Genomic DNA, 27882 nt, shown 5'->3' with positions numbered 1-27882 from the left:
TGTGGATTATTTAATATATAAAGACTGGTGTATATTATTTGAATTACAATTAAGATAATAAAGATTAGATACACTTTATTTGATCTAAACATATGTTTTTTATTTCCGTTTATTAGTAGCCTGCTTGAAAGACCATAACAAATAAGAAAAAACTACTGCGTTCACATGTTGGAAATCAATACAATAGGTTTTCTTGTATTTGACGATAAATATTCTCATATGACGCAGAGCCTTGTAAGTTTGATGTGCTGCACAATTGATGCTTTACGCTATAGATATTCGCTAATAGTGTCAACTGGTTGAATTATTAAACTGTCCCAGTACCAGTACAATGTCTGGGGGTTTTAAATTATACAGCTTTTAAGAACACACCTGTTGCATTGTTGGGTGGCGGTTGGGGACTGCCGACGCTCTCGTTAATACGCTCCATCACACAGTCACGTTGAGTACGTCGATGTAGAGTGGACCGTGGTTAAATCCCAGAGTTGGGCGTGCTAACCGTTTCGTACGACGAATAGACAGCGAATGCGACGGTGAGGTGCAACTGGTGTCCAGGCCAGGAAGTTGTTCCACTGCTGTAGCGGGTGCACAGGTACGGGTTGTTTGTTTTTTTATGACCCGTTTTGGGCCTTTTTGGCGACCTGCCCTCTGCGTGTAGAGAGCGAGGATTGTCTTGCTGTGTGTTCTCGAATCAACGATGATAAGCCGCACAATTCAGTTCTGCATGGTGTAGCGTCCTCGCGCTGCGGAAAACACACTTTGTCAGCGGCTGCTCATCTGGCCGCGGTGACGTTGGACCACCTCAGTGTCAGATTTTGTGACTTATTTTTTGAGTTGTCCATGGCCGCAGTTAGGCGCCTTTACAGGCTCTCTGTCTGATTTTGCGCGACTAAGCCATTCGTTCCTTTCATGGAAAATCTCATATCGATGAGTCATTTTAGTTCTTTTATGTGAATTCTTTTTAAACAATCACTAATTATTCCTTCTGTTCAACTGGCTAATATGCTGAACATTTAGATAATTCTCTGGCCATGCAAAAAACTGCAAGACTAGGAACTCAGCTACTCCCTTCAAAGTTTTGAGCTCTTGGCTTTCTCTGCTTGAAGGCAGACTGAATCAACTTGCTCAAACTTGCCATTCTGGAGTTTTTCTTCTCTTCACACAAGTTTGGGCCTTATTGTAAAGTGTGTGAGATAACTCGCCTGTGAGAGGTGATATTGAGTTAGGCACGAAAATAAATCTTTTTTAGATTCTAGTGATGTGCTGTGGGAGCAAATAAGTTCCTTCAAGATGAATATGATCCATTCTTTAGCTTAGTATTAGGTCATTTACTTGGAGTGCCTTTCTCTCAAATCAGTTATCTTCAGCAGAAACAGCCAAATATTATTTAGAGAAAAAGAGGGGCTAAAAAAGGGAAGAAAGGACTGGGGAAAATTAAAAAAAATATCGATTCGAAAGGTGTTTTTTGTATTTGGGTGTGTTTTTAAGTTATATTTTAAAACTAAACTGTTTATCATTTCACAAGTTGTAACAAGTCTGGGTTAAATCCTCTCTGGCTTACAGCCCACCTCAGAAAAAGCATTCAATACACCAGTGTACGTTAAGAATCCCCCATAACTCCACAGATAAATAACATACAACCAACTCTCCTTTAGGAATAAAACTGTTCAACAGTGACCCTTTTATTTATAAAAAAATACTTTGAACATAATAGTAATACATGCCCACTATTATTGGAAACACAATTTTAACAGAAGGTTCGCTTGGTTCATTTTGTTTTTACAAAAACTCAACATTTACAATTATAATGACAATAATGACTATAATTACAATTTTTGCACATTGGGAAACGACTGCCGGAAATAACAGGCAAGAGGACTTAATCTCACAACTTCAGACAGAGAACCCTCTTAAGCAAAAGTTGGACTGCGAGGCTGGGTTGCTTGCAGTTGGGATGCCAGGTTTGAAAGCGGAGAGAGCTGCAACACAGGCAACTAGCTTAGAGGGTAACGCCCTATACGCTAGCTAATAGAGATTAAGGCTTGGCACATGGGTTGTTGCCCTATAACTGAAGTGGCAGGCTAGAGGCAACTAGCTGCGAAGCTGTTCACACTGGGGCTTTTAGCATCCCCGGGAGGCTAGCATACTGGAGAGGCTAGCATGCTATACGATTTACATTTCAAGTCACTTGTTAGCCCGCCTTCTCATCCAAAAGCCAACTTACATACACTCATATCTGGGCTGGTGCAAATCCCCACAAGGAGCAATGTTGAGGTGAAGTGGTTCTTGCCCAGGCGACACACAACGCAGGATGCTGGCCTGCAGTGGGCGATTTGCCAGGCCTCCCCTGCTTAAGGAAGACCATCGCACCTAACCAACCTTGAGCCACAGAGCCAAGGCCCACAAGCTTAGTGTTTTGTTAAGCACATTTTGGAATTGGGTTGTCAATTTCAGAGGTTATTTTGTTTATGTAATCACTTCACAGGCCACCCAGTCTCACGGCATTTCGTTGTATAGTCACAACATTTAATCTATTGATTCGGATTTTAAAAAGGCAATGTATTTCTATTGGTTAGTTTTCGCTGCTGCCAACACGTCTTTTTGTTACCGCTCGGGGCGTCTTGGGAAGACCGGAAGCCTGTGTGGTTCATAAAAACATGTTCTTACTCAATATCAAGGCCACGACTATTGTTTTTTTTTTTTAAATCGTATGAATGTCTGACTTTTTTTGCCGTCGCGAGAAATGTTTTTGTTCCTTCTTAATTTGGTTATTCTTTTCTAATAACACACTGTTATTTACTCAACAATAACACACAATCCTATTCCTTGTTTTTATTTTTTTTTTTAATTCTCATAATTCTCTGCGCTTTTTTTGGCATCTGTCAGGAACTGACTTTTTGCATCTTCAGAACTGAACCGTCAAAATAAATAACCGGATACATACCCACTGAACTGAGTTACCCAAGATCCTCAGCTATGGTTTAAGCCTTGGTGATTGGAATTGTCTAGCGCATGCACGTTGGATATGGTGTTTATATGCCGGATATGAATCTGTAAAAAAAATATAAAATAAATAATACTTTATTCCGAGTGTGCTTGCTTTTTCTCTTTTAAAAGTCATCACATAACGCATGTAATATATCGGTTCGGCCTGCATTAAATATTAGCCCAATCGCCGGTAGTTCTCTATTTATAGAGCACTGATGAGAAGACTTCTAGACAAACATGAGGAACTGCCACCGAAACTGAATACGTGACGTGGATTCATAAATATATCAGCAATTAAAACAACATCTTCAATTTTCTCTCACACAATATGTCTCCTTGCAGTATCAACACTAATTCGCTGATTTTTATATTATTGGTCCACAATTGGTAGATAGTAGCAGTGCACAGCTGATAGAAAATGACTTTTAAAAATAAGATATTTAATGATTTTCTGTTGAATATAAGAATGTAGAATACTGAGTTGAAAGAAATAGTCAGGGTTTTGGTTGATGTGGAGACACCACACAGTCGGCGCCAGGGTGGTGCTAGGGGGTGCTGAAACTCCCCCTAGGATAGCCATAGCACCCCCCAAGCACCCTCAAGAAATGTATGTATTTATTTACTTTTACATATGAAATTCATAATTTGAAAAATGATTGATTCGAAAATAATATGCCACGGTACAGTACAAGTACTTCTGGGTCTCTGTGTTTCATTCAAGCTCGGCTCTGCGTGTGTGTGTGGCAGGCGCGCATTTAGTGTGATTAAGCGAGCGAGAGACAGGGAGAGAGAGCACACCGTGCCAGGGACCGTGTTGTTGGCATCTGTATAGCTAGCTGCACTAACGGATATAATGAGCTGTTTCTACAACAAGGTGAAGGGAATGTCCTCTCCTGTCAGACTGAGGGACTCAGGTGAGCTAAAGGACTCTCTGAGTGTTTAGATAGTTAACTTTAGTCTAAGTTATCTCAGTGGGTCTCAAATGGTTTGGTCACGATTTATGTAAACAATTATTTCCGAGGCACACCTTCATATGATCATTATAGTTATAAAACAATAAGAGAATAAATGAAAAACAATTATGAAATACTACATGACAGTAAAACAAGAATACACTTTAAAAGGGGAATGATTTGTAAAATATCCAAGAAAAAGCCCAGTTCTGTTTCATATGGGTGTTGAGAGATGTATCCATAGATCTCTTAATTTTGCTCTCAAAGTGCACCAGGTGGATGCATTTAACTTCAATATTAAAAAAAAAATGTTCCCGGGGGACCATGCCCCCCGGACCCCCCCTTGAGGATATTAGGTCCACCCCCGACTTAAAAAAATAGCCCTTTATCCCTGCTTACACCTATATGCCGTGAGCTGATTATTGAGACTTCATTCTAATATATATACTATGTATGTGCGTGTGGGGAGTGTAGCAGTAGAAAATTCAAGTGTAGCACCCGGTAGATTAAGGGAAAACCCTAAATGTTTGAGCACCCTCTGTGAAACGTCAAGCTACCCCACAGCACCCCTAAAAGAAAATCTCTGGCGCCGCCACTGCAGCGGAGCGTGAAAAAAAGTTGCCATACACTCACGGCCCCTACACACGGCGGCGTGCGTTGACGCTTCAACGCTTCTGCCCATTCACTTTGAATGGGGTGACGTCACGCTTCGCCGAACTGCATTGTGGGAGCAAAGCGTAGCGGGAGATTCAGGTTATTGGTTGTTGGTCTAGCTTCAGACATGCCCGCCGGCAAGCGTCAACGCACGCCGCCTTGTGTAGGGCCCGTCAGGGGCGCCGCCAGAGATTTTGGGCCCCATGAAAAGATATCACATTGGTTACTTGTATGGGCCCCTGTAAGTCACGGGCACTTAGAATCGTCCTAACTTTTCACCCCTGGATCGGACCCGGCGCCACGAGGGGGCAAAAGAGGGCATTGCCCCCTCAGTTGTATTCTTTGCCCCCTCACCTTGAGCATCATTCATCCATCAAAAATTACAATAAATGTCACAATTTAAATAATAACTTTAAATAATTATCTTCCCCAATACACGTTACTATGTTTAGATCAGATACAGTATGCGGGCAGGCAGTGAAGAAACGTGTAAAAAAGCCTCAAACCCAAGTGAGCTTGTAGTCTTAATTAATGTTAGCATGTGTGCTTAGCTGTAAACACAGTCGGATGGGTGACCAAAACGTCCCTGTTTTCCGGGAAAAGTCCCCGTTTTCGGTGGCCGGTACCCGGTTGAAACTCCCGAAGATGTTCCCGTTTTTGAATGTGGGTTAAAAAACATAGAGCAAGGTGAAATAAAACGTTACATGTCAGTAAAAACAGAGTAACAGTGTTTTGCCTTTTTGTAGCGTTAGCGTATTTCTTCTTCTACCACTTCTTCTTCTACCTACTTCTTCTTCTTCTAATTCAATGTACCTGCCCGCGAGATATTGGACAAAAGAAACTTTTGGTAGTGTCAATTAAATCCATAGTATTACAACAAAAGTGCTTTAAACGAGGTAAATTACGAATTTATGTTCTCAATCGCCAAGTGTGGGATTGAATATTAAATTAGTTTGGATTAGATTTATTGTCCCCAGGGGGAAATTCATTTTCACAGCTCTATGAAAACAATATGAAATCAACAACAAACAAGACAGGCAACTATAGATAGCACCACACATGATGTTACTTGTTATTATTTAGGGCTGCAATGCCTGTATGGATCAGGTTTTTGCAAAAGCGAGGCCTTTTAATATAATAATAATTCTAATAATAATAATATGTTAGGCCTATGTATTATATAAACCGTATTGCTACAATGAGCGACATCTAGTGACGGATTTTGGAACATTGATTGGATTTTTCTCTTGGCAGTTAGACTCTGACAAACCAGGGGACTTTATTTTTAATCTGTGTCTGTCCATTTGGTGTAATATTTGATCCAATATTATATTTGTTTTATATATTAGTCACTTTCTTATGAAGTGCCAGGTTTTAAGCCTTGGTTTGAACATTCAATCCTGAAAATAATTGTTCTTTAATCCTGACATCACTAGAGTAGATAGTAAGTAAGTAAGTAAATCTGTATAGGAAGACGAGTTAAGGGATAGGATAAAAGGTTATGGTATAATTACAGAGCCTGTCAATTTATACATTGAGGAAATCAATGTTAGTTTGTTAACCAAAGTGCAGCTATCTAATAATGTACTATCTATTATTAAAGATCAGAGGAAAAGAACAGAATGAGAGGTAAATCCGGAATAAAAATAAAAGAAGCAAAGAGATTGTAGAGCAGTGAGAAGGAAAAAAGCTTGGTGTGTCAATTAATTACATTGCCAGTATTTTTCGTTGTTGTGAAAAAAAATCGCCCCCTCTGATTTTTTGACAGCCCCCTCAATCATTTCATCCTGGAGCCGGGCCTGCCCTGGATATGCTGCTCACCGGTCTTGCTGCCGCCAGGGATAGCCGGGTTAGCTTCAGCTGAATCCGAGGAGGATGGGGAGGCAGCCGCAGACGTACTATCCACCCCTTGTCGCCTCTGTAGGTGCGTCGCTAAATTCGTTGTGCTACTCGTGTACTTTATAGCGGCACGGCATCGTTTGCAAATAGCTTGTGATTTGTCAAGTTCTCCGTCTTGTTTGAAAAATCCAAACTGTTGCCAAACGTTTGCTTTATATTTATTTTTCGGTGCGCTGTGTATTTCTTTCTCTTCAACTTTCTGGTTTGTTGATAACTTTGACGCAGCTCCCGGGCTCCGTAGTAGCGAAGCAAAGATCAAAGATCGTCTCTGCAGAGTGCTGCAATTGGATGAGTGGATAATATTATATATATGAATTAATCGGGTTGTACCAATGCAAAGAGACGCCACAATCGATGCATCGCGAGTTCAACCCAAACTGTAGCCGATGTGCACCCTTTCAACCGGTGCACTCGCATCTTGAACGTTTATACCGGTGCACCGATGCAATCGGTGAATCTTAATCACTAATACCTTCAAATAAACATATTGAATGTCATTCGCAGTGTCGAATATTTACATAACTTCCCCTGTTGTGGGCTACTTAAAAAAAATGGTACACGTTACCCCATTGTATAATAGTCAAACTTCTACTTAACTTTATCCACGAGCAAAACATCGGAGTAGCCCATCCTCCTCCACATCTGCGATACAGTAACAACAACATGTAGGCCTACCGTGCGCTTCGAACTTGATATATACAGTCTATGGTTTCGAAGCATTTCACAAGCACGTCGAGTAAATGGTACAAAACAACGTTTTAGTAAACTGCTAACTAGTTCAACGTAACTTCCCTGATTTTACAAAGATACGAGCAACGGGCTTTGACGGTTAAAACTGTGCTAAAACAACAATAACAGTCGCTGCTGCCTGTTGTATACTCAGCTTTCCTCGGATATCCAGCACAGAAAGAATCCGGAAGCCATATTGTCTGCTCCTGCTGTAGCCGGTTACCACGGAAACCTGTTGCCAGGCAGCATAACAAAAAAGACCAAATTGTATACGTCAGAGGCACAGCATATCCATGGCGACAGAACAACGCTACACACACTCAGTCTCGAGGATAGCACATGGTACCGGTTACTTTTAGCCTGAAAACCTGTTTAACGTGAGTGTTTGTGATATGTTTGCCTTGTATAAAGATATGGACACGTGTTTGATTGTGTTACTCTTAAATCTAAACGTATTTTAAGCAGCAAAGGGTGATATTAACCAGTTATCTCTGTGATTTCTTATACCCTCGCCCCGGAATGTCGTGGAATTATCGTATATTTATTTCCCCATGAATGTGGGCTGTTTGCTTGCGTTATCAGCTATCCACCTCAACAATTCCACACCATGAACAACTTACATCAACGAGTTAGTCATCGCCGGTTCAGCGGCACTGGTAACGGCAGCTCGGATGGGACACACACGTCCTCCGTGGATCCTCGTCTGTGACGTTGTTGTAGTGCTGCTGACTAATAACCTGTTGGCTGTTATCCCCAACTCTTCCATTTTGCTCATGCCTTTACACACATGAGCAGTAGCTGTAGTCCTTTACACAGCAGCATGCCCGCCCCTTGACATTCACCGAAAATACATTGAATTTTAGATTTTCATTCATGACTTGCCATCCGATTTTCCCGCAAGCTCCCCCACCAAAGCCAGCCTCCCAGCTGCCACATTCCCACTTGTGTCCTCATGTAGGCTATCATAATGAATCACTTTCTGCTCCAACGGGTGATGTTTGCAATGACAGGAACCGATTTCCGTCACTGCTGCCCACTGTCCATGATAGAGTTATACTGTTTACCATTTCATGTTTTTGTTCATTGTAATGAGGATATTGTTGCTTCTGTTTCATAGAGTCTTATTACAACTAAATATGTATCTGAAATTGTATGTTATTCGGTGCTATAGCCTAGCGTAGGTTTGATGCTGCGTTGCAAACCTGTGGCAAATAAAGGCTAGGCTACTTGGCACCGTGCCTGCCTCCATGTAAAGGGCGTGTTCAGACACAAGTGAAAAGGAGTCTTTCCTCACATTACGTTAAGCTCCTCAAACTCAGAGGACTCCCCAGGGCGTGTCCTGAGAAACTTTACAGGAGGGTTTCCCTTGAATGCCTGCCAGGATTCCTTCAGAGAGGGACATACATTTGTGTGTGTTGCATTATAATGTATAGCCATATCTTGTTTACCATGCTGCTAAAGCGAACCTGGTATTCGATTCAGACAAACTATAGTGGCTTTGGCATGTTATTTATTCCGTTTATGTAATAGTAGCCTAACTGTTATAATGTATTGACGTAGGCTAACCTACATGCCCCAAAATAATGTTCCAGCATAGATTGTCATAAATAGATACTTTCCAAATTTATCTTACCGAAGTTTCTTAAAATTTCCTCTCAGAAATAGTCAGACGGTGAGAAATATCTTGTGCCTATGATAGTACTAAAACATCTATTATTATCCGACAGCGAGGTGAGCTTCTGGTCCATTTCTGTGGGAGAGGGAATCCCTCAACGTCACCAAGGATACCAAACACAACATTCGGTCCAAATATGGGCATGTACGTCAGAGGAACTCCACCTCTAGAAAGGCTCTGGTTCTCCGCGAGGATGGATTCATTCATAGGACCAGATCTGCTACTGTGTACCGTAACAGGTCACTTTTCACGTCCTCCAGCGTACATAGAGTGGACTTTATGGATACATAATCGCACATTTGACGAGCGGATAAAGGACCACGCTTCGAGGATTTAAAGCTAAACGAGAGGACTTTTAACACATTGAATTGGGACGCTTCCCCGTAAACGCGGGGAACTGGATTAAGCTTCTTCATGCAACTTTTTTGGAAGAGCATTTTACCAGGAAATTGCAAAAAGATCAGCAACGGTAAGTCAACATTGATTTTTTTTATGGACGATGTGTCTATGTGTTTGATAAAAAAAATGGAGTCTAAAAGTAGGTCGGAAACATTAATAAGTAGGATACACATCTTTCGCTTCTTAAGAGATTACCAAATAAATACTTTCGTGCTTTCTTTGCTTTTACAAAATACCTCAACATGTTGTTAGGCATAACATAAATTGGATTTAGGAATATTCTTCAACGATTCATTTATTCATGCACACACAATGAGGCTAAAACTTATGGTGGGTTTATCCAACTTTGTATCCATTATCAATGTAGGTTTGGTTGGGCTAACTTCACAACGCCTGTCACATCATTCTCCTTTAGTTATGTTTTTGTGTGGGACTGCCCTGCCATTGCAGGTAACCCCGCGCTCTCAGAAGACCTCACTGCGGGAGTCCTGCTCTCTCTCGGTCCCTCCGGGGAGATGTACCAAGGGTTCCCCGGCGACCCAGACAGCGGATCCCGTGGGAGCTCCTCTCCATCTATAGAGTCACAGTACCTTTCCTCGGTGGACTCCTTCGGAAGCCCACGGACCACCGTTGCTCCACAGGTAAGACAACATTCAAAATAATAGCAACAATACATTTAACAATGTTAAAGCTGTTATATTTGCATTTATTCATAACTACAGCAGGTCTTGTGGTAGTTTAGCAATGTGTTTTGTAGTTGAGACATTATGACATAGGCTATCTGGCTAAGCTATCATAATAATAGACAAATCAATAGCGTACAACGTACGGTGCTCCTGCCACTGGGTGTTCAGATAAAACATTATTTTGCTAAATATATAATTCAGTCTTAATATAGTAGGTATATCTGTTCCTAGTAGTCCCGGCAGCAGCCCTCAGGCTATGACAACGTGCTCAGTTTACAGCACACCGCAGAACGGAACCCCCGTACGTAAGCAGCGGAGCCTCGCCGTGACGTAAATGCTTGTTCTATTTTGGAGTGCTACGTCGCGTTGCCAAGGGAAACACCAGGGGTGTGACGAGGAGGGGGGAGAAGGCGGGGCCACGCTCTATGAGAGAGATGATTGGTCGAGCCGCCTGTCCGTCTTATCACGCTTTATATGAACATTAACTAATGCAATACCTTCTCCTTCCTGATCTAAAATAAAACACAAAACACAAGCGAAAGATTTAAACTTTATTGTATATTTATACAAGCCTAAAATATATCAATTGTGAGACAAACAGTTCAAGATTCAAAACCAGCAAATATACTGATCTTTACCAAGGTATTACAAAAGGCTTCCTAAATTATACCAAAACAGGGGCAGGAAGTTTAAAAGATTTATTAAAATAGGCTAATAATTAATATCCACCACATTTAAAATGTAAGGATATTATAAAAATAAATTACAAAAATTTTATGTCATTTCATGTATTCATTTGTATTTGTCCTTAATTCAAATTGAGTTGAAATATATTGGTTTTTAACAATTGGAACCTTGATAGCAGCATTTGGTTATTTAAGTTGCCTGTAATGCGGTTTGCGTGGCTCCAATAGGTTTTTATTAAATATGACAAACACTTTAAGAAAGCAGTTGATCGAAGCTTGTTTCTGCCTGCATTTCTACGCATGTTTGTCTGAATATGTTTACTAACCTACGGCTTAAGATGATGTTTAAAACCAGTTTTTCCATTTCCTGCACAGGAGTGTGTCTCAGCAGGAGCTGGCTTGAGCATTGTGGGCATCGGGCCAGGGACCAGTGTCGGAGGGGAAATGCCCAGTTCATTCGTGCCCACCGTCACCGCCATCACCACCAGTCAGGATCTGCAGTGGATGGTACAGCCAACCCTCGTCTCCTCCCAGGCCTCTGGCCTGAGTGGGACTGGGACAACAACAATGACCCAGCCAGTGTCACTGGTTGACCCGTATGACATGCCAGGCCCCAGTTATTCCTCAGGGTCTGCATTCAACCCCACAAGTTCAGACACTCAAGGCCCAGCTCCAGGCCCCATCCGCCAATCCAGAACCCGCAGCCGTCGTACCCGAGAGGAGTCTGTGAGTGAGGATGGAGATGTTGGTGTGTTAGTAAGTGTGTGTGCTTGAATTGTTTGTTTGTTGACATGTTACACATACAGTATAGGTACATTGTTTACATTGGGGTCAAAACAATCAGATTCAACCACAGTTTACTGTGTTGATGAGCAGTAGTGTGCACAAACACTTTCACGGTCATAGGTAACAAGCATAAAAAGAGTAACTTCCAGTCTACTGAATGCTGACCATATGCATATGCTAGTATGAAGTTTTGTCAGAGAAGGTCAGGTATATGTTGGGGTCTGTGGGGGGAGGATAAGCATTTCCGCCCAAACTTTTAGGAAACTTTTTTTTTGAAAAAAGGCATTTTGCTCTCAAGACAACCACAGCTGGTGTTGTCACACTGACACAGTCCAAACACAATATACAAATATTTTCAATAAAATATAAAACTTTGATCTTAATCTGTTTGATCTTTTTCTCCTTCAACATAGCTAACACCTGAGGAGGAGGAGAAGAGGCGTGTTCGGCGAGAGAGAAACAAGTTGGCTGCCGCTAAATGTAGAAACCGCAGACGAGATCTCACAGACAGACTGCAGTCGGTGAGCTAGGCCTTGTTTTAACTACCAGAATGAGTAGTGATCATAATTACATACTTTACCTTCCCTCGCATTGCATTGTGTGTTGATAAATGTGGACATGTTAGATTATGGTTTATGATAATGGGGTGTTGAGCTGTGGTAATGAAAATTACAGTCCTCAATACAAACTATTTACGGACTAATTAATGGTCTCTTACATAAACCAACCTACATATTTAACTGCAGGTGAAGGAGGTATTTTTGCTGGGATGGATACATCCACCCACAAACACTATAGTAGAGGTTTGGAGTAACTAACACATTTTCTCTCTCTTTCTTCTGCACATCTTCTTCCCTCCTCTACCATCCTTTGTGTTACCCTCCTGTTCCTTTTTCTTTCTTCCTCTGTTCATGCCCACAGGAGACGGACATCCTGGAGGAGGAGAAGGCCGAGCTGGAGGCTGAGATCTCTGAGCTGCAGAAGGAGAAGGAGCGTCTGGAGTTTGTCCTGGTGGCCCACCAGCCGTCCTGTAAGATCTCGTACACGGAGGCATCACAGCAGGGCTCGTTGCAGATGCCTCAAGTCCAGCTCCAGCTCCCTCCCGTGACCTTACAACCTCCGGTCTCCATCGTGGGCTTGGCTGTGAGGGAAGACTCTTTCTATCTGCCTCCTGCCTACACAGCCCATCCGGCCTCCACACAGTCCCAGCCTCCGATCCAGCAGCAGCTTCCGCCAGGGATAATGCAGGAGGTAGAGTTTTCTCGTTCTTTCTATGGCTCAAGTGAGCCGGCAGCAGGCAGGCCGTGCTTCATGGCCAGCGACAGTGGTGGTGGTGGTGGTGGTAACCATGACGAAGCGGCCATTGGCAACTACAACACCTCATACACATCTTCATTTGTGTTCACCTACCCAGAGGGAGCCTGCGGGGTCAGTGCCAACCAGCGGAACAGCAGTAGCGAGCAGTCGTCTGATTCCCTGAACTCGCCTTCGCTGCTGGCACTCTGACTGACCGACAGACACGCGCACACATATCAACATGCACACACATTATGCCCGCTGGAAGTACAGGCTGAGGCAAGTACATACAGAGAACCCATCAGTCTCACTTATTGAAGAATATAGTTTGTATCTGATGGGGTTAAAGTTTACACATTCCAATCAAGAGCCATATATTTGCACATTAGTTACATTAAATCTAACCTTAACCACCAATACATAAATCATTTAATGTTTTGTATTGGAATAGCTGCAACAAGATACGTGAATAAAAACAGTCAAAAAATCCACATTGCAAATCTTAAAATGATTTGATGTAAACGATGAATTAACAATGAACATTCATCGCTCAGTTAATGATCCAACCAGCACCAGTGCCCCCACCTCGTTCCCTCTGTCGGTTGACTTTTCAAGTGCTCTTGCTCTCATCCTATTCCATCCCTTTCCTCCTTCTTCCTGTTGCTGAATCTATTTGTGCAAATCTGAAATGGGGTCGAAGGACATTTTGTTCATGGTCTTTTTTTTGTGAAAGACAAACTGATGGTTTCTCGCTCACCTCTAATCTTTAATCTGCTCGACTTCCCTTCGCCTCTGCGTGTGTTGTTTGGACTTGGCATATCGGGGATCTGAGTATCCGAGCCTCGTCTGATTCTTGTGCTTACTTCATTCGTGTTTTCTTCTTTTTTAATTCTTCTGCCGTCTGCGTATCTTCTCCTCTTCTGTCTTGTGTTTCTTCCTCTCCCTCTCTCTGAAGTCTTCAAACCCTGAGAGCCCGAAGACCCCCACCAGCCCTTGGGACCTTGAGTGACTGACCCAACCAGCAAGCCCTTTTGCACCCTTTCATACAAGGACANCAGCATTCCCTAGGACAGTTTAGCCAGTCGGTAGATCAATTGTATCTACTGACATTATCTCTTACCTGAACCCTAATATCAAAACAACCTTTATTTGTGAGGTCTCACAAATAAAGGTTGTTTTGATATTAGGGTTCAGGTAAGAGATAATGTCAGTAGATACAATTGATCTACCGACTGGCTAAACTGTCCTAGGGAATGCTGGAGAATGAAAAGCTTGTATCCATAACGTGACAGCTGTTTAAGCAGCACAAATGACATTTAAAGTGATGCTTGGCAGAAAGCAAGTAAACTTCCACACATCAGAGAAGATGCTTTTGTTCAAACCAACATAATGACTTCAATTGAGTTGGTTGTGTAAGAAGGCAGCAGCTCTTTTCCTTCAAGAGTTTTCATTACGTCCACAACTGATAGCACTTAAGGTTGAGTGCACAGAGATGGTTATCTTTAAATATAAAAAGGGTGGAAGGTCTAAAAAGTGTCTCCTATCTGGGTTACAAGGTTGGACTGTTTAGTGTAATTTCCTCATCATTTTGAATTCAAATTATTGTGCCGTTTCCACTGCTAAGCCTTAAGATGAACCCCCTAAGAAAATGTTTGTTTTAAATGAAGCTACCATTTAGCTTTGAAAACCCATGAAACAGCTCAATGAATTAACAAAGATCGGCACTTTCAATTACTTCTGGTGAACTGGTTGTGTTCTTCTGAATTTTGTAAGAGTTGTTGTTGCTTTCCCCCCCCATTTAGTAGGAACAATCCCTGAAGGCAAAGTCACCCCTTATATAACAAAGTGTCCTGTTTGGGCCCAGCAATTACTTTTAAAAGTGTTTTCATGTGTCTTGAGAACATCAATATGGTGCCAAAGTGACAGGAACTACTTTTTCCATTGGCTTTGCAAGACCCTCAGCAGGAAATGTGTAAATAATTTCTCACACTGTGCTGTCCTCCTGTATTCTTCTCAAAGTCTGGAAGTCCTTAGTGCATGAGATCAAGGCAGTTCTGCTTACAATCGCAAAGCTGTACTACCCTGTTGTTTAGCCTGTTTATGAAGCCCTGAAGCAGCAGATAATCACGGTACCTGTGCTTGTCTTCGCTAACTTATCCAAGTCGTTCTAAGTTCAAACTGATGCCAATCATCAGAGGCTTCAGGCCGTCTTCAAAGGAGGAGGGGGGCGAGAGTTGGAGGAACTTAAAGTGGACCTATCATGCAAAATGCACTTTTGTACATGAATATGTTTCCCCGGTGTTCCAGGGAACTCACCAAGTGTCAGAAAATACAACCCTCTCTCTTTTCCTCCGTACCCAAATACTAAAAACGGGGCTGCAACGGAGCTGATACAGATTTGAATGTTTCTGACGTCAGAAAAGGGGTGCTCCGCCTATATGGGCAACTCTCCACCTATCAGGGGAATGAGAGGCCGCTCGAAAGCGGAGCTGTAGTCCTGCCACAAAAGCAGCGAAGAAGACTTCCCGCGCATGGTTGCCATGGTTGCCCTTCTGTTTATTCTCCGCTTTGGACGCTCTGGCTCTTTTTCTCCCTCCCCGAGGCAAGCGTTTGCTCCTGCTGCTGTAATTCAATGCAATCCCTCCCTCGCTGTAATTCTCTCCGGTTAGTCCACCAGCAGACGACAAACACCCACTTCTCCGCCTCTTCCAAGGGACGAGGGGACCGTGTGGCAGAGTTTCAGTTAGATTTGTTTTCGCCGGTCAACATATCCGTTAAAGTTGAAATCTTCCGGACAAAATTAGAAAAGTCCCGGTCAAAGCTCTTCTTTGTTATTTATTGAGCTTTAAAACAAATGAATAACGACTCTATATATCATATAAGAATAAAACACGGAGGGCGGAGATCTATTTTCCTCCCCCTCTTCTGAGAGCCCAGCAGCTGATCTCCCTCTCCTGCAGGGGGGCGTGGTCCTGCTTTAAAGCTACGTCACAGAATCCAGAATTCCAGCCCTTGCAAAAACAGGGCTGGAATAGAGCAAATAGAGCAAAATGAGGCATGGCTAAAATGCATGATCTGTTTGGTATTTTGAAAAAAAACCACAGGCATGTTTTATATAGGTATGGCCCTACAATATATTTTTCAAATATAGCATGATAGGTCCACTTTAAACGTGTCTCTATGCAAGACACAGACTGTGTTCAAAGACAACCACAGAAAATTACTGCTGCAACCGTAGTTCCTGCTTTACATATCACATGCCTTTCGTAGCAACGTTAGATGCAACTACAGTATACTGATCAAAGCAGAGCATCTTTTCAAATATCCTGCCTGCAACCTTTAAAAGAGGATCATCTTTTCCCCCACCGTGAGGGAGCAAACATCAGCCACGGGATGCGGAAACACATTAAAATATTATTTATCAATTTTATAAAACATGTTGATGGAAGTGTTATGCTAGTTTGGTTGTTGCTACTTAGCATTCGGATATCAGCCCCACACACACACACGCACACGCACCTGCAGATTTAGCCGGATTTTATTCGTGATGGGATGAGCCCAGATGTTTGAAGTTATTGCCAGATCTTCAATGCTGACCACTGCATGCCATGGCACAACATTATGTGAAACAGGCTCTACACAAACAGTGCTTAAAAAGAGATACATTTGTGTTTTCTAAATGCTGTGCTAACAAATTAGTTAAATATATACAATACTACAATGTCATCTTCTCAGAAGCCAGGTAAATACTTTCTATATATTAGTGGATTGTCTATACACAATCCACTTATTTCTTGATGTTCTGCCATAAAAGAAAAGAAAAAAAACACAAAAAGAAATTGCAAATTCAGCCACTGTCTGTTATCAGTCCTGTGAGTTGAAAACTGTATATGTTTCTAAACAACTTGTTTAATTTAATGACTAAAGGTGTTGGACACCCAAGTTCCAGAGAAACAAATCCAATACATATCTGCCCCCTTCCAAAAAAAATTGATATTTGATTTGTCCAAAACACATATTATCTTTTTGATCTGGTAGTCTATTAAGATACTTGTTGTTATATATAATCAGATTTGTTGTACTAAAATATATTACTGACAGAAAGGTCCCACATACAGTTCATTGCACCTTTGTTTGAAAGGCAATCATTTTCGGTTGAAAGAGCAATAATGAATTGCCTCATTCAGGAACTGGTTTACTTTTGAAATAATAAATATGTTGTGCAAAGTTTAGAGTCTGCTAATTTCTCAGGAGTATGTAAATGTCTGCCCGGCCTACTGCTATGACTTTCTATAACTAACACGAGTGCTTTCATGACCTACATTTGTATTCTTCTCTAATTTGTTAATGTTGTTCTCATGGCTCAGGAGAACCAAAAACAGGTCAACAACCAGGTATTCACTGCAGGTGGGCTTTGTGAAAAGACACTAAATATAATACTGACTACACCAGATACGAAGTGTAAAACACATTTTGGTCTTACTCTCCAACTGGGGGATTGCTGTCAAAAAGCGATGTTAAAAATTGTATTGTGAATTCATTAAAAATACAGGGCATGCTGGAAGAGTAAATGAGACAAACCACCGAAGTGAATCATGGCATGGGTCTGCCACTGTTTTTCTCTTTGTGTTTTTAACTTCCTGTGTTCCCTCTGCTACCTTGTCTATGTGTCCCGATACCAATGTCGCCCCTGAAACCATGAGACCTGAACCATCACGGACTTCAATTCAAAACAGCATAATTAAGCAAAGAAAAGAAGAAAGACATTGTGGATGAATATAAATTGTATTATATAGCCTATGCTTGCATACCTCTGATTTCCTGTGCTGTCCAATTGATATTATAATGGGCCCGGGTGACAGAGCAGTAAGCCAAGTAAAGGGGCCCAGCTATCACTCAAAGTATTCACAACTTTTATTAGGTATAACTGTAAGCCTTAATAATATTTAAACAGGTAAGCTATAGGAAACATGGTCCGTTTTTGGATAAAAGGCTGTAAACAATTTGAAACCTGCATTTCTGCTGTAAAGCTGGGCATTTTAACATTAGGTTCTTAGTAGATTGACTCTCTTGGAGGCCAGCCTCAATTGGCTATTCAAGAAACCACACTTTTTAAATCAACGTAGGTTGCCGCTATGTTTCAATGCACAACACTAGGAATTGAAGGTAGTTCCCTGGGGCAAAGTCTTGAAAGACATTATGGAAAGTGTTAAATAAAAGGCCTGCTGACAAACTCTCCCATGCTTTCACTGCCTGCGGTGCCGTCTAGCAGCTCTCCATTCCCTTCTTCCCTCTGTCGTATCTGGTCATCCCCTCTCCTCCACACATCTCTGTCGACAGTGACACGAGCCATAAACCTGTTACACTTCCTCTGCCTCCTCTGTGCTCTATGCTTGGTTCTACTTGGAAATGAAGGATTCGAATCAAAATCAAATTTTAAATTGTGACACTCGTGTATAAAGCACACAGTGTAATTTAGAGTCTGCATTCAACCCATCCTAGTATTAAAAGCAGTGGGAAGCTATACACAGCCCTAGGAGCAGTGTTGGTGTCGGGTCCTGATTTCCGTTGTTGCAAAAACTATATTCATTTCTTTAATGGGTTTCTTCTCCAGAATGGATGTCATTTACATATTTGCTTTATAACTCTTGACAGGCAGCTGTCCCTAATAGTAATATTCAAAAGGAGAAAAGAAAACTAACAATGTTGATATTATGCGAGCCTGGGCTTTGACTGAGCAAAAGGCATACTGATAACATGTCACAATTATCTTACAGAATCGAACAGACGTAAGCAAACTGTTTAAATCTGATTATAGACCAATACCTTTGTGTGCTACTGATAATGAAATCTAACAGAATATTTTTTTATGCAGCGTTTTGTTCAATTTCACTTTAAATTAAAAAAAAACAAACATGAGAATTTAAAGTGACAAAAAAAAGAAAAAAAAGAAATTACCTCAGCTGGGAATAACAGCGCTTGCCATCAGTGGAAAGATAATAAGTTGCCCATTTCTGTGATGCTAAGCAACTCTGCCAGGAGACTTACTGTCAACATCTTCTCACACCAATGAGAAGTAGAGCAACTGAACATGTTAATTATTTATCGAGCAGCAACTGCAGAATTAGATAATGCAGAATCAAAGAGCGAAATAATTTGCATTGTGGCTTCATCTGGAGGACAATAGACAATCCTTTTTCAAAACAGCAATATTGTTTATTTAAGGTGGTCAGGTAATTAAGGCTTTAATGGAGGTGATGAGACCAGCAGATGAATGATTAACACTAATTACCAAGAAACTAGCCAAATCACAGGAGTTCAGACTGATCTGCAATCAGGAAATAAAGAATCACAGGAGTCCAATGTTTTCTCTTACCTGTGAGCCCTTTCCGGTGCTGCCAGCAGAAAAGTTGATGTGAACTGCAAGAAAAGAAAAGAGAATTGTTGTTCTTTAAGAAAATGTTATAAAAGAGGTGCAAATCCTTTGAAACTGAACCATAAACAGGCTCTTCTTTTATCAAGGTTGTCTAAAAGCTGCCTTACACAGGCAGGGCTACACAACAAAAGACTGCTATAGGCCATTATAGTTGGAATACACAAAAAATTACAATTAAAAAGATAACTCAGAGCCTAAGTCCTTCGTGCGGAGTATGTGTTGGATCGTTGAGAGCACCATTCATCTATTCAAGTTTATAATTAGAGCCCTGAGAGCTTCTATCCAATTAAATTGCCATCGATTCTGAGACGAGGAAAATCTTCTCAGAAAGATTCCCAGGATTTCAAATCAATACATCAAAAAAACAGCAATGTCTCAGAGAATTAATTCACACAGCCGTTTACATCAAATCAGGCAGCTTGCACTCCAACATCAGTCAGCTTTGAATCTGACTTTAACTAGGTAATAGACCTGAGAAAGAGTTACACTCTCTCCTCCTGGCTTGCTGCGGCAGCCATTAGCCAGCCACTGAGAGCGTTGATTAAAACTAAAAGCTAAGGTATCTAGAAACAATCCAGCAGAAATTCCTGTAGTAGTATTATATCCAATGTCCACACAAAAAGTCCTACAGTATATAAAATAGGAACATATTTCATAAAAAGGATACAATCTGTGTAATTTTGACCAGCTACTGTAAATTGGCTTAAAAAGCAAGAAAACCCTCTTATTAAATTATTCAGAGGAGCTGATAGAACTTCAAAACACTTCAGTGTGTAAAGCCTGGAGTAAAGCCATCAGTTCAGAACAAACGCACAGTGTAATGAACCTAATTATTCATGTCATGAAAGCACAAAAAAAAATAACAAAGTCCAATTTGGCCAACCATGCCAAAGGATTATTCGGTGCATGTTCTTTTCAAAGAGAAGACGTCTGCTCAGTAAAAATAACCAAATGAAGAAGGTAGTAATTACAGTTACACCTTTTTTTTTAAAACAGATTTTCACAGAAAGATACACTAAGATTTCAAAAAGAGAATCGTATGTTCAAACACATTTTCTTTCCAAAGCTGCTTATTTTTTATATAAAAGAACATTGCAGTTTATAGTTTAACTAGAGTATGTTTGTAAAACACAATCAGAGCTGCTGAAACGATGCTGAAACAATTACAATCATTCAATTGTTTAATATAGAGAATAATATATCCCAACACGGATAGGAAGTTAAACATCATCATAATGTAAAGGGGGAACCTGTACATTTGCATTACAACTGATAACACTGTCTCCTGATATGGATGAATGGCCCTGAACACAAAACAAGACCTTGAGCATCGATTGTCCACTGCCATCTCCAATGTCAAGAAGGAAAAGTCAAGCTCGAAATGCTGACAAATTCCTGTTCTTCCAAACACCAATCAGATGTTTTTCACAGTAATTAACTTTGTTTTTATCTACTGCTCATTTTAAGTGTCCTTGATCTCTTCAAGATAGAACATTATGGCTTCTAAATAAAAGTAAAGCATGTGCATGTTGAAAAAAACCAATTTAATGTGGGAAAATATAATGATTTGCATTACAACGCCTCTTTTTTTTAAAGCAAAAAAAAAGCCAGCTATACCAAACTCAGGCTTAAACAATACAAATATAATGTCTCTGATTTCCTGCTGCCAAGTGTACAAACATAACATCAGATTCTTAAAACCCACCTCTGTATAATGAGATTGACTACATTGTAACCTGGCATCTACGTGTGGAAGTGAAAAGAAGCTTCCTACAGGAATATGTCCACAATACATTCTGCTCATTCTGCCCATCTTTTCACAGCTTACCCTGGAGAGGGAGAGGCTGAGACACAATGAGCAAGAGTGGGAAAGTAACTCCCTACATAATGTCAGGACTGCTGATCGGAGCACCTCCATCTCATCGCCTCTCCAGCCTACATAATTGAGTCTGTTGTTTCCAACCATGTTTTCAAAATGAGCCGCACCGAGGAGAACTATCTTGCTTTGATTTTACAAACTCTGCAAAGCGCTTTACACGCTGAAACCTCAGGGTGGTTTTGATGAATTCCTTTCAACAAGATCTCAATTTATATTGTCTTTGTAATAAAAGCAGATGGCTGATGGAATTAGCCAGGAAACAAAGTGCACATACAGTAACCATGGGAGAGAATCAAGTTGGTGGTGTACAGAGAAAATATGTATAGTGTGTACTTCACAGGACTACGATTTGTCTTTATAAGAATTGAAAGATTTTCTTCTAAGAAACTACTTGAAAAAATCTTCATTCAGAGCAATTAAAAAATGATTTGCTACTTTGAAAGTGATTTGAAGTCTGACAAAAGTTTTCACATCACTCAAGATTAAATGGGTACAGCAGGAGCGGGAATTAATGGACACAACATGAAAGCACTTTGGAGGAACTACACATTGTGCACTACACAATTCACATTAACAAAGGCAGCTATCCAGGTGCTATAGTTACTTCAGTGCTAATTAGCAGTGAGTGTCAGCTTTAAAAAGGGGCTCTGATAATCCTCATGCCCATATGTGTGTGTTAAAGGCAAAATGAGACAACTTAAACCTAAAAAGCCCCCGAAGAGCAGAGAATAGTGAAAAGCCTTCATCTGGCAAAGACAATAAAATCTAAAATCATGTTAGCTTCTCAATGTTGATAGTGACAATGCAGGCCAAAGCACTAACTTCCCCAGGTGGAGGGCCATACAAAGAGAGAATATTGAACTACTACTGGTGGTGACGAAGAAGATTCAAATGGGATTCTCATGTCACCTTGTTTCTGCCATTAAGGCGTGTTCAAATGTAACACAGTTAACTTTCATCTTGCTTTATTCATGCAAAATGTATGACTGCAGTGTTTTGGAGTCCACAGTCAACACAACACGGGTGTTGAATGCCGAATCTAGCTGTTAGCTAACGGTCCGTGTCTCAGCACTGAAATTGGTATACGCAAGTATTACAACCATACTGGATGCTTCTATGATTTCAATGCCAATGTTTCTGTGCCAATGCATGCATTGCTTCAAATGTAGCGAGGTGTGTGTCAAGTATGCAAGTGTAGCAATAAGGACTGATGCAGGAGATGGGTGTTCGCTACACGGCACAATTTAGGTTTGCCTTTCTATGACAACCATGTTGATTGACTTTTCTAAACCTTGACCTTTTAACTGAGCACAGATATTGCAGAAAGCAAGAGTTTTCAAAACCTGCGGGTTAAATGAAAAAAGGACATCAATTAATGTCAATGAACCTATTCTGGGTTAGCAGAATCGCTCTATATGGAAACTCTTGTCAGGCAATATGGTTCATGCCTCAGAAAGTGTGATGGACCAGACTAAGAGTGATTTTAAAAACGTATCAAAAGTCAGAATTCCTTCTTTTAAGACCCCTATCAGTTTAACATACGAGGAATAGAGTCACATAACTCAATAAGAAACTTGTTTGAACTCATGCAGACCTGTCAATTTCTGTTGCCTGTAGAAAAAATCATGTCTGTTTGCTTATTTAACATGTGCTTTGTGTTCAGTGTAAAAAAAACATCTTAATGAAAGATTCAGCTGTGTCCCTATTAATCAAACATTGCTTAAAGATCTCCTATTGTGCTATTTTTAGGCACATATTATGGGTCTCATATATATAAAAATATATTAAAAACATGTCTGATTTATTATGCTCAAAATACCAAACAGATAATGCATTTTAGACATCCCTCATATCCCTCTATTTCAGCCCTGTTAGAGAAGTGCTGATCGTCAGTCAGTAGATGCTTGCCCCGCCCCCTTTTGAGCACACAGGCACACTGTGAGCTGCAGAGGGAAGAGATAGATTTCTACTGGCAGATACAGCTAAATGCTTCCATATCATGTTCCAAACCACTTCAAGGATTATTTCTGAAACAGTATGGAGCTCAAAAGCTTTTTCTCTTGCGGGTTTATCACAAGGAGAGTTCCTTCTTTATTTCCTGCTTTTTTTCTCTCCATTACAGCTTAGCTCTGATGCTTGCTAATGTAAACAAAGACCATATATTACTTCCAAAACACGTCGGGCATTGATTCTGACAGCAACTTTCTGATCGGGCCGTGGGTCCACATTTCCGATATTACGTCATATCGGACGTAAATCTGGTTCAGCTCTGTTGTACCCCCGTTTTTAGAGATTTGAGTACGGAGGAAAGAGAGAGGGTTTTATTTTCTGACACTTTGTGTGTTCCCTGACACACCGGGGACACATATTTATGTATAAAAAGACATCAGTGCATTTTGCATGATAGGACACCTTTGCAGATTAAACCCATTTGATCCTGTTGCTGCGGTCCTGTGTCCCGTGTCCTGGATCCTGAGTCATGTGTCCTGGATCCTGCATCCAGAGTCCTGGATCCTGAGTCCTGAGTGCTGGATCCTGTCTCCTGGATCCTCTATCCTCCGTCCTAGACTTCGAGTCGTGGCTGAACCTATCACTGTGGTCCTGCCTGACTCATCATACTACTTCCCTGATGGCCCCCACAGGATTGTTGACATCCTCGTGGATTCATCTTCTTATTATAGACACATGCACTTCCAAACATTTGGTCTTTCCAAACATTTGGTCTACCTATGTTGTAAATGTATTATCTTTTCGATTTACACACGGCATCTATTGCACGTCTGTCCGTCCTGGGAGAGGGATCCCTCCTCTGTTGCTCTCCCCGAGGTTTCTCCCATTTTTCCCTTTAAACTGTGGGTTTTCTCTGGAAGTTTTTTCTTGTACGATGTGAGGGTCTAAGGACAGAGGGTGTCGTATTGTCATACTGATATTCTGTACAAACTGTGAAGACCACTGAGACAAATGTAACATTTTTGATGGGCTATATAAATAAACATTGATTGATTTAGCCTTGTTGGCAAAAATACTTTAAAGTGAATCACAAAATTATTTCTATTAATATTTCAATGATAAACATTTTGCCGTGAAAGACGCAGCCAACTGATTATAATAAAAGTAGCTCCTCAAAGAAGTGGCACAGATGGCACACAGTATGCACTGCACATACAATTGTAATAATGCATCTGATTTGATGTTAGGTATGCAAGAAGAACAGGCTTCATCTGGCATTGTGTCATATTTAATCAAAACTTTGTATTTCCACTCAGGCACTGAAGCAGCCAATTAGAAGTTTTACAGGCAAATCTTAACCCAGTTTTGCTGCTGGTTGGAATTATCTTAATATCATCTTTATCTTGATACAGTTAACATACTTTTTTTTGTGAAGGCCCACAAGCACTTCTAAACGAATAATAGACAGTTATCTTTTCAGAATATGCTCAGTGTTTCCCCTAGGTTTACTGCTTTGGGGGGGTGCTGCCTGAGTGGCATTGGGATATTGGGAATCCTCTGGGGAAGAGAGAGGAGCTGTGGATTATTGTTATTGATTAATGCATCAGTGTTTCTTAGGGTCAAAAACACTAAACTCACAACTTAAAATGAAAGCGTTTAGTTTATTTAATAAAAGAGCACATGTTCAATGTGAAAAGTGACAGTAGATATAGATTAGTTGCAATTTGGTGCTATATATATATATATATATATATATATACAGATATACACAAACATTTAATTTTTTTTTTTAAGGACCAAGAATTTCAGGGGGGGCGCGGGGCTCCGTTGGCGGGGCACCCCTCCAAGACAAGGGGAAACACTGACGCTGCATCCCAAAAGAGTTTTGCCTGTGGATGGCATCTCTAATGGCTGCCGATCCACTTCAGCAGGGGCTTTTCAGTTTACAGGAGCCACAGCAGCAGCTGGACCTTGAAAACCTCTTGAATCACAGACCTCTCACCCAGCATGCTGAGAAGACTCAATGCGGCTACTCGTGTCTGCAATGTCAGTCCTCCAATCACTTAAAAAACGTGTGACAACAGCTGGCTGTCAACTTAAGGTTGTTTGTGAGCTTTTCACTGTAATGAAGTTATCTTCTAACCATCATCATCTACAATAACCTTACAATACTTAAGAACATTTTGAGTGAAAGCTTAAATATAAGATATTCAAGATATTGAACCTTAAACTAAGTTGACAATGCAGCACTAACCAATGAGAGGTTGGTTCCCATATTATAAACAGAACAATCAGCCTAAAAATGGAATCCAGATTTTGGTTCAGTACTCTCTCTTTCCAAAATACCACACATCATTGTAGTAGTATACCTACATCAACAATCACATTCAGACTTTGTGGATTTAGCACAACTGCCAAAATTGCAATACGGCCTGTCTGGAATGCTGGATCATCCAACTTGGAGGTTGCTGCTCCTCATGCCGACTGCATCGGACTCACATGGCTCCAATGCACATCAGAAATGACAGTCTGTTGATGTCTCGTGGACCACATCATCGAAAAACAGCAGAGGTGGCACCATAATGTCATCAAATTGGACCTGGGATGCTCCTTGGTGTTAGGTCCATGAATATTACATACAGGGGGAGCAGAAGAGCAGCCCTGTCAGAGTCAGCTGCCCAACTAAACATGCTCAACTCTGTGCCACACACAGCTTTCACTTGTGCACAGGATAACAGTGGTTTCAAGAATGACTCTGGCTTCCCACACTGCCCAGACTAGACTACTCTATTTTTGACATATCAACAGGCCTTAATAATATCTCTGAAGTACAGGTTTTTGGGCATTTTCAGGATTGCTAATATCGAATATTCACCCATTCAAGCTAATAAACTAGTGAAATAAGCCTTATATGACCCCTAACCAGAAATTGAGGGTAAAACATGTCATAAATTATATTTGATATGTGCTTCCTAAAAAAAGTCAATGTGGCAAAACTGAATGATGTCAGTTAATTGTCTAGCATGAGTGAATAAGGTGAAAAGTAGTCAGAAGAACAATGCATTAGGGTGGCAAAGTGTATATTTCAAACTGAATATTATAGATTGAATTAAATTATTAATAAATCACTGTTACCTGAAGATAATTCTTGCAGCGTTAAGATTCCATAATACCATCCTTGAAAACTGTTAGCTCTGTTTGTAGTCTTCAACACACAAGCATACATTATTTCCTAAGTTATTGACCCAGACAGATGTAGCACTTTTCCTGCAGTAACAACATATTAGCAGATCCTTGTGTTTTCTGGCATTTCTTATAACGGCGAAAATGTTCAGTCCCATCAAGGCAGAGAGTCTCCTGCGCTCAGCATTTATCACCACATTCCAGGAGGACGGCCATAGTACACAAGGCCAATGCAATATTGGTCACTGACTGTAATTCTCTCCACAGCTGCAGCCACTCATTGTGTGCTGCTGCACCCAACCTAATGGACATGACACATCACTGAATACATTAGATACTGTATAGCAGAACATGTGCAGGGACAAACTGCATATATTTCTATTATAAATGGTCAAATAAAATCACCTGAAATATTTGACATTCAAGCCATTAACTATTTCTAATCAAGCAATCACTTCCATGGAATGTAAGTAAACATATGATCAAGCACAAGTCGAGAATTACTTGTAAATATTTTATTTAAAATTAAGCATAATTGCGTTTTTTTAGTAGTCTCTAAGCACTGTGGGTATGCTGGCAGCAGAGGAATAAATTAGTGCACGTCGTTCACTCTTCTACTTAGTTGCTAAATGCATTGTACACAATACATCCAGACTGACAGGGAGAAATCTGACTTGGTAAGGCTGACAGTAGCTGGGGCTTTAGGGGCATGTTTGCTCGGGCTTGCCTACCACTCGTGCACCGTGGATATGACAGGAAGAAGCTACTTCACTGTTTTCAATCGTGAACACATTTTAAACACAAATGTGATTCCAAAAGGAGGAGATTTTCCAACCTTTTCCTGTGATTAACTCCGGTATAAACTTGCAGTTAGTAAACCCACATGGCGTGCACATCGCCTTTCAACTCCTCAGGAAGTTGAGGCGAATCATGGCTCCGCACTTCACAAACAGTTACTCAAAGATCGTAAAACGCTACACTGTCGTTTCTTCCCAAACATAGCTTCACCTTTGCAAACAACACACACTGTTTACTGTGGAGGGTGTCAGTACGTCCCTCACAGCTGTGTGGTCCGAGCCCACTGACATGAAGATTAGAAAGTAAAGTGACTCCTACTTACAGACGGAGAGGAAAATCAAACAGCCTGCCACTTTGTGCCCGATGTGAGGGTTGTTCGACAGCATCCTGGGAGAGTCCTGTGAGCAGTGTGGAAGGTGGAGGAAGCTCGCAGTGCATGAGCTTTCTGACAGTGCTAAAAAAAAACTAAACACAACAAGGCTTTTCCCTTTTCTCAGTTTCACGGAAAACGGGGAGTGTGCTCTGCTCGGAGGCTTCAGGTTTTCTGTACGAGGCGCAGCGACGCGCTCTGCTGGCGGGAAGAGCTCACTGAGGCAGCGCGAGCTAACATCACACAATTTAATTAATGTATGGCTTTAGCGGTTCCTGTATTAAACCTCAACACTAGAGTTGTGTTCGGCTCTGCAATTTATACAGATATAACTATAATGGGGCTACAGCCAGGATTTGAGAAGTTCGACGTCAGGATTATTCTCATTAAAGATGACTTTGCCAATGAATTGCTTCGTTGATTAGATATATATATATATTTTTAAAACCTAAATAAGCCTGATTGTGTAAGCTAATGATATAAAACAAAGCAGAACAGATTTATAATTGATAAGC

The 27882-nt window shown here is 40.9% G+C and overlaps 2 protein-coding genes across 3 annotated transcripts in view; one reads left to right on the top strand and one right to left on the bottom strand.

The window, feature by feature from the left end:
* The window catches only part of LOC104966774 (beta-1,3-glucosyltransferase-like), a 265583-nt gene extending 237910 nt beyond the window's left edge, over nucleotides 1-27673 (bottom strand). Inside the window, exons 1-2 of the mRNA XM_010796060.1 lie at nucleotides 27320-27673; nucleotides 19128-19171 (exon numbers count right to left, since the gene is read on the bottom strand). Of these exons, the coding sequence (XP_010794362.1) occupies nucleotides 19128-19171; nucleotides 27320-27383 (108 nt within the window). The 5' untranslated portion in view covers nucleotides 27384-27673. The remainder of the gene's footprint in view (nucleotides 1-19127; nucleotides 19172-27319) is intronic.
* Nucleotides 9097-13799, top strand: fosb (FBJ murine osteosarcoma viral oncogene homolog B). 2 transcript variants are annotated; one of them, XM_010796059.1, is made up of 6 exons: nucleotides 9097-9367; nucleotides 9748-9938; nucleotides 11045-11425; nucleotides 11869-11976; nucleotides 12377-12706; nucleotides 12870-13799. In XM_010796059.1, exons 1-6 carry the CDS (start codon nucleotides 9313-9315, stop codon nucleotides 12933-12935), a joined length of 1131 nt encoding a protein of 376 aa, XP_010794361.1. In that variant the 5' UTR covers nucleotides 9097-9312; the 3' UTR covers nucleotides 12936-13799. The 2 variants fall into 2 exon arrangements, with proteins under 2 accessions (XP_010794361.1, XP_010794360.1); XM_010796058.1 differs by having other exon boundaries at nucleotides 9098-9367; nucleotides 12377-13799.
* Nucleotides 27674-27882: the final 209 nt, after the last annotated feature.

This window comes from Notothenia coriiceps, unplaced genomic scaffold, assembly GCF_000735185.1.
Source record: "Notothenia coriiceps isolate Sejong01 unplaced genomic scaffold, NC01 NC01_scaffold00037250, whole genome shotgun sequence".
NCBI lineage: Eukaryota > Metazoa > Chordata > Actinopteri > Perciformes > Nototheniidae > Notothenia > Notothenia coriiceps.
Note: the sequence above shows the minus strand (reverse complement) of the source record. Positions and strands in the feature narration are given on the sequence as shown.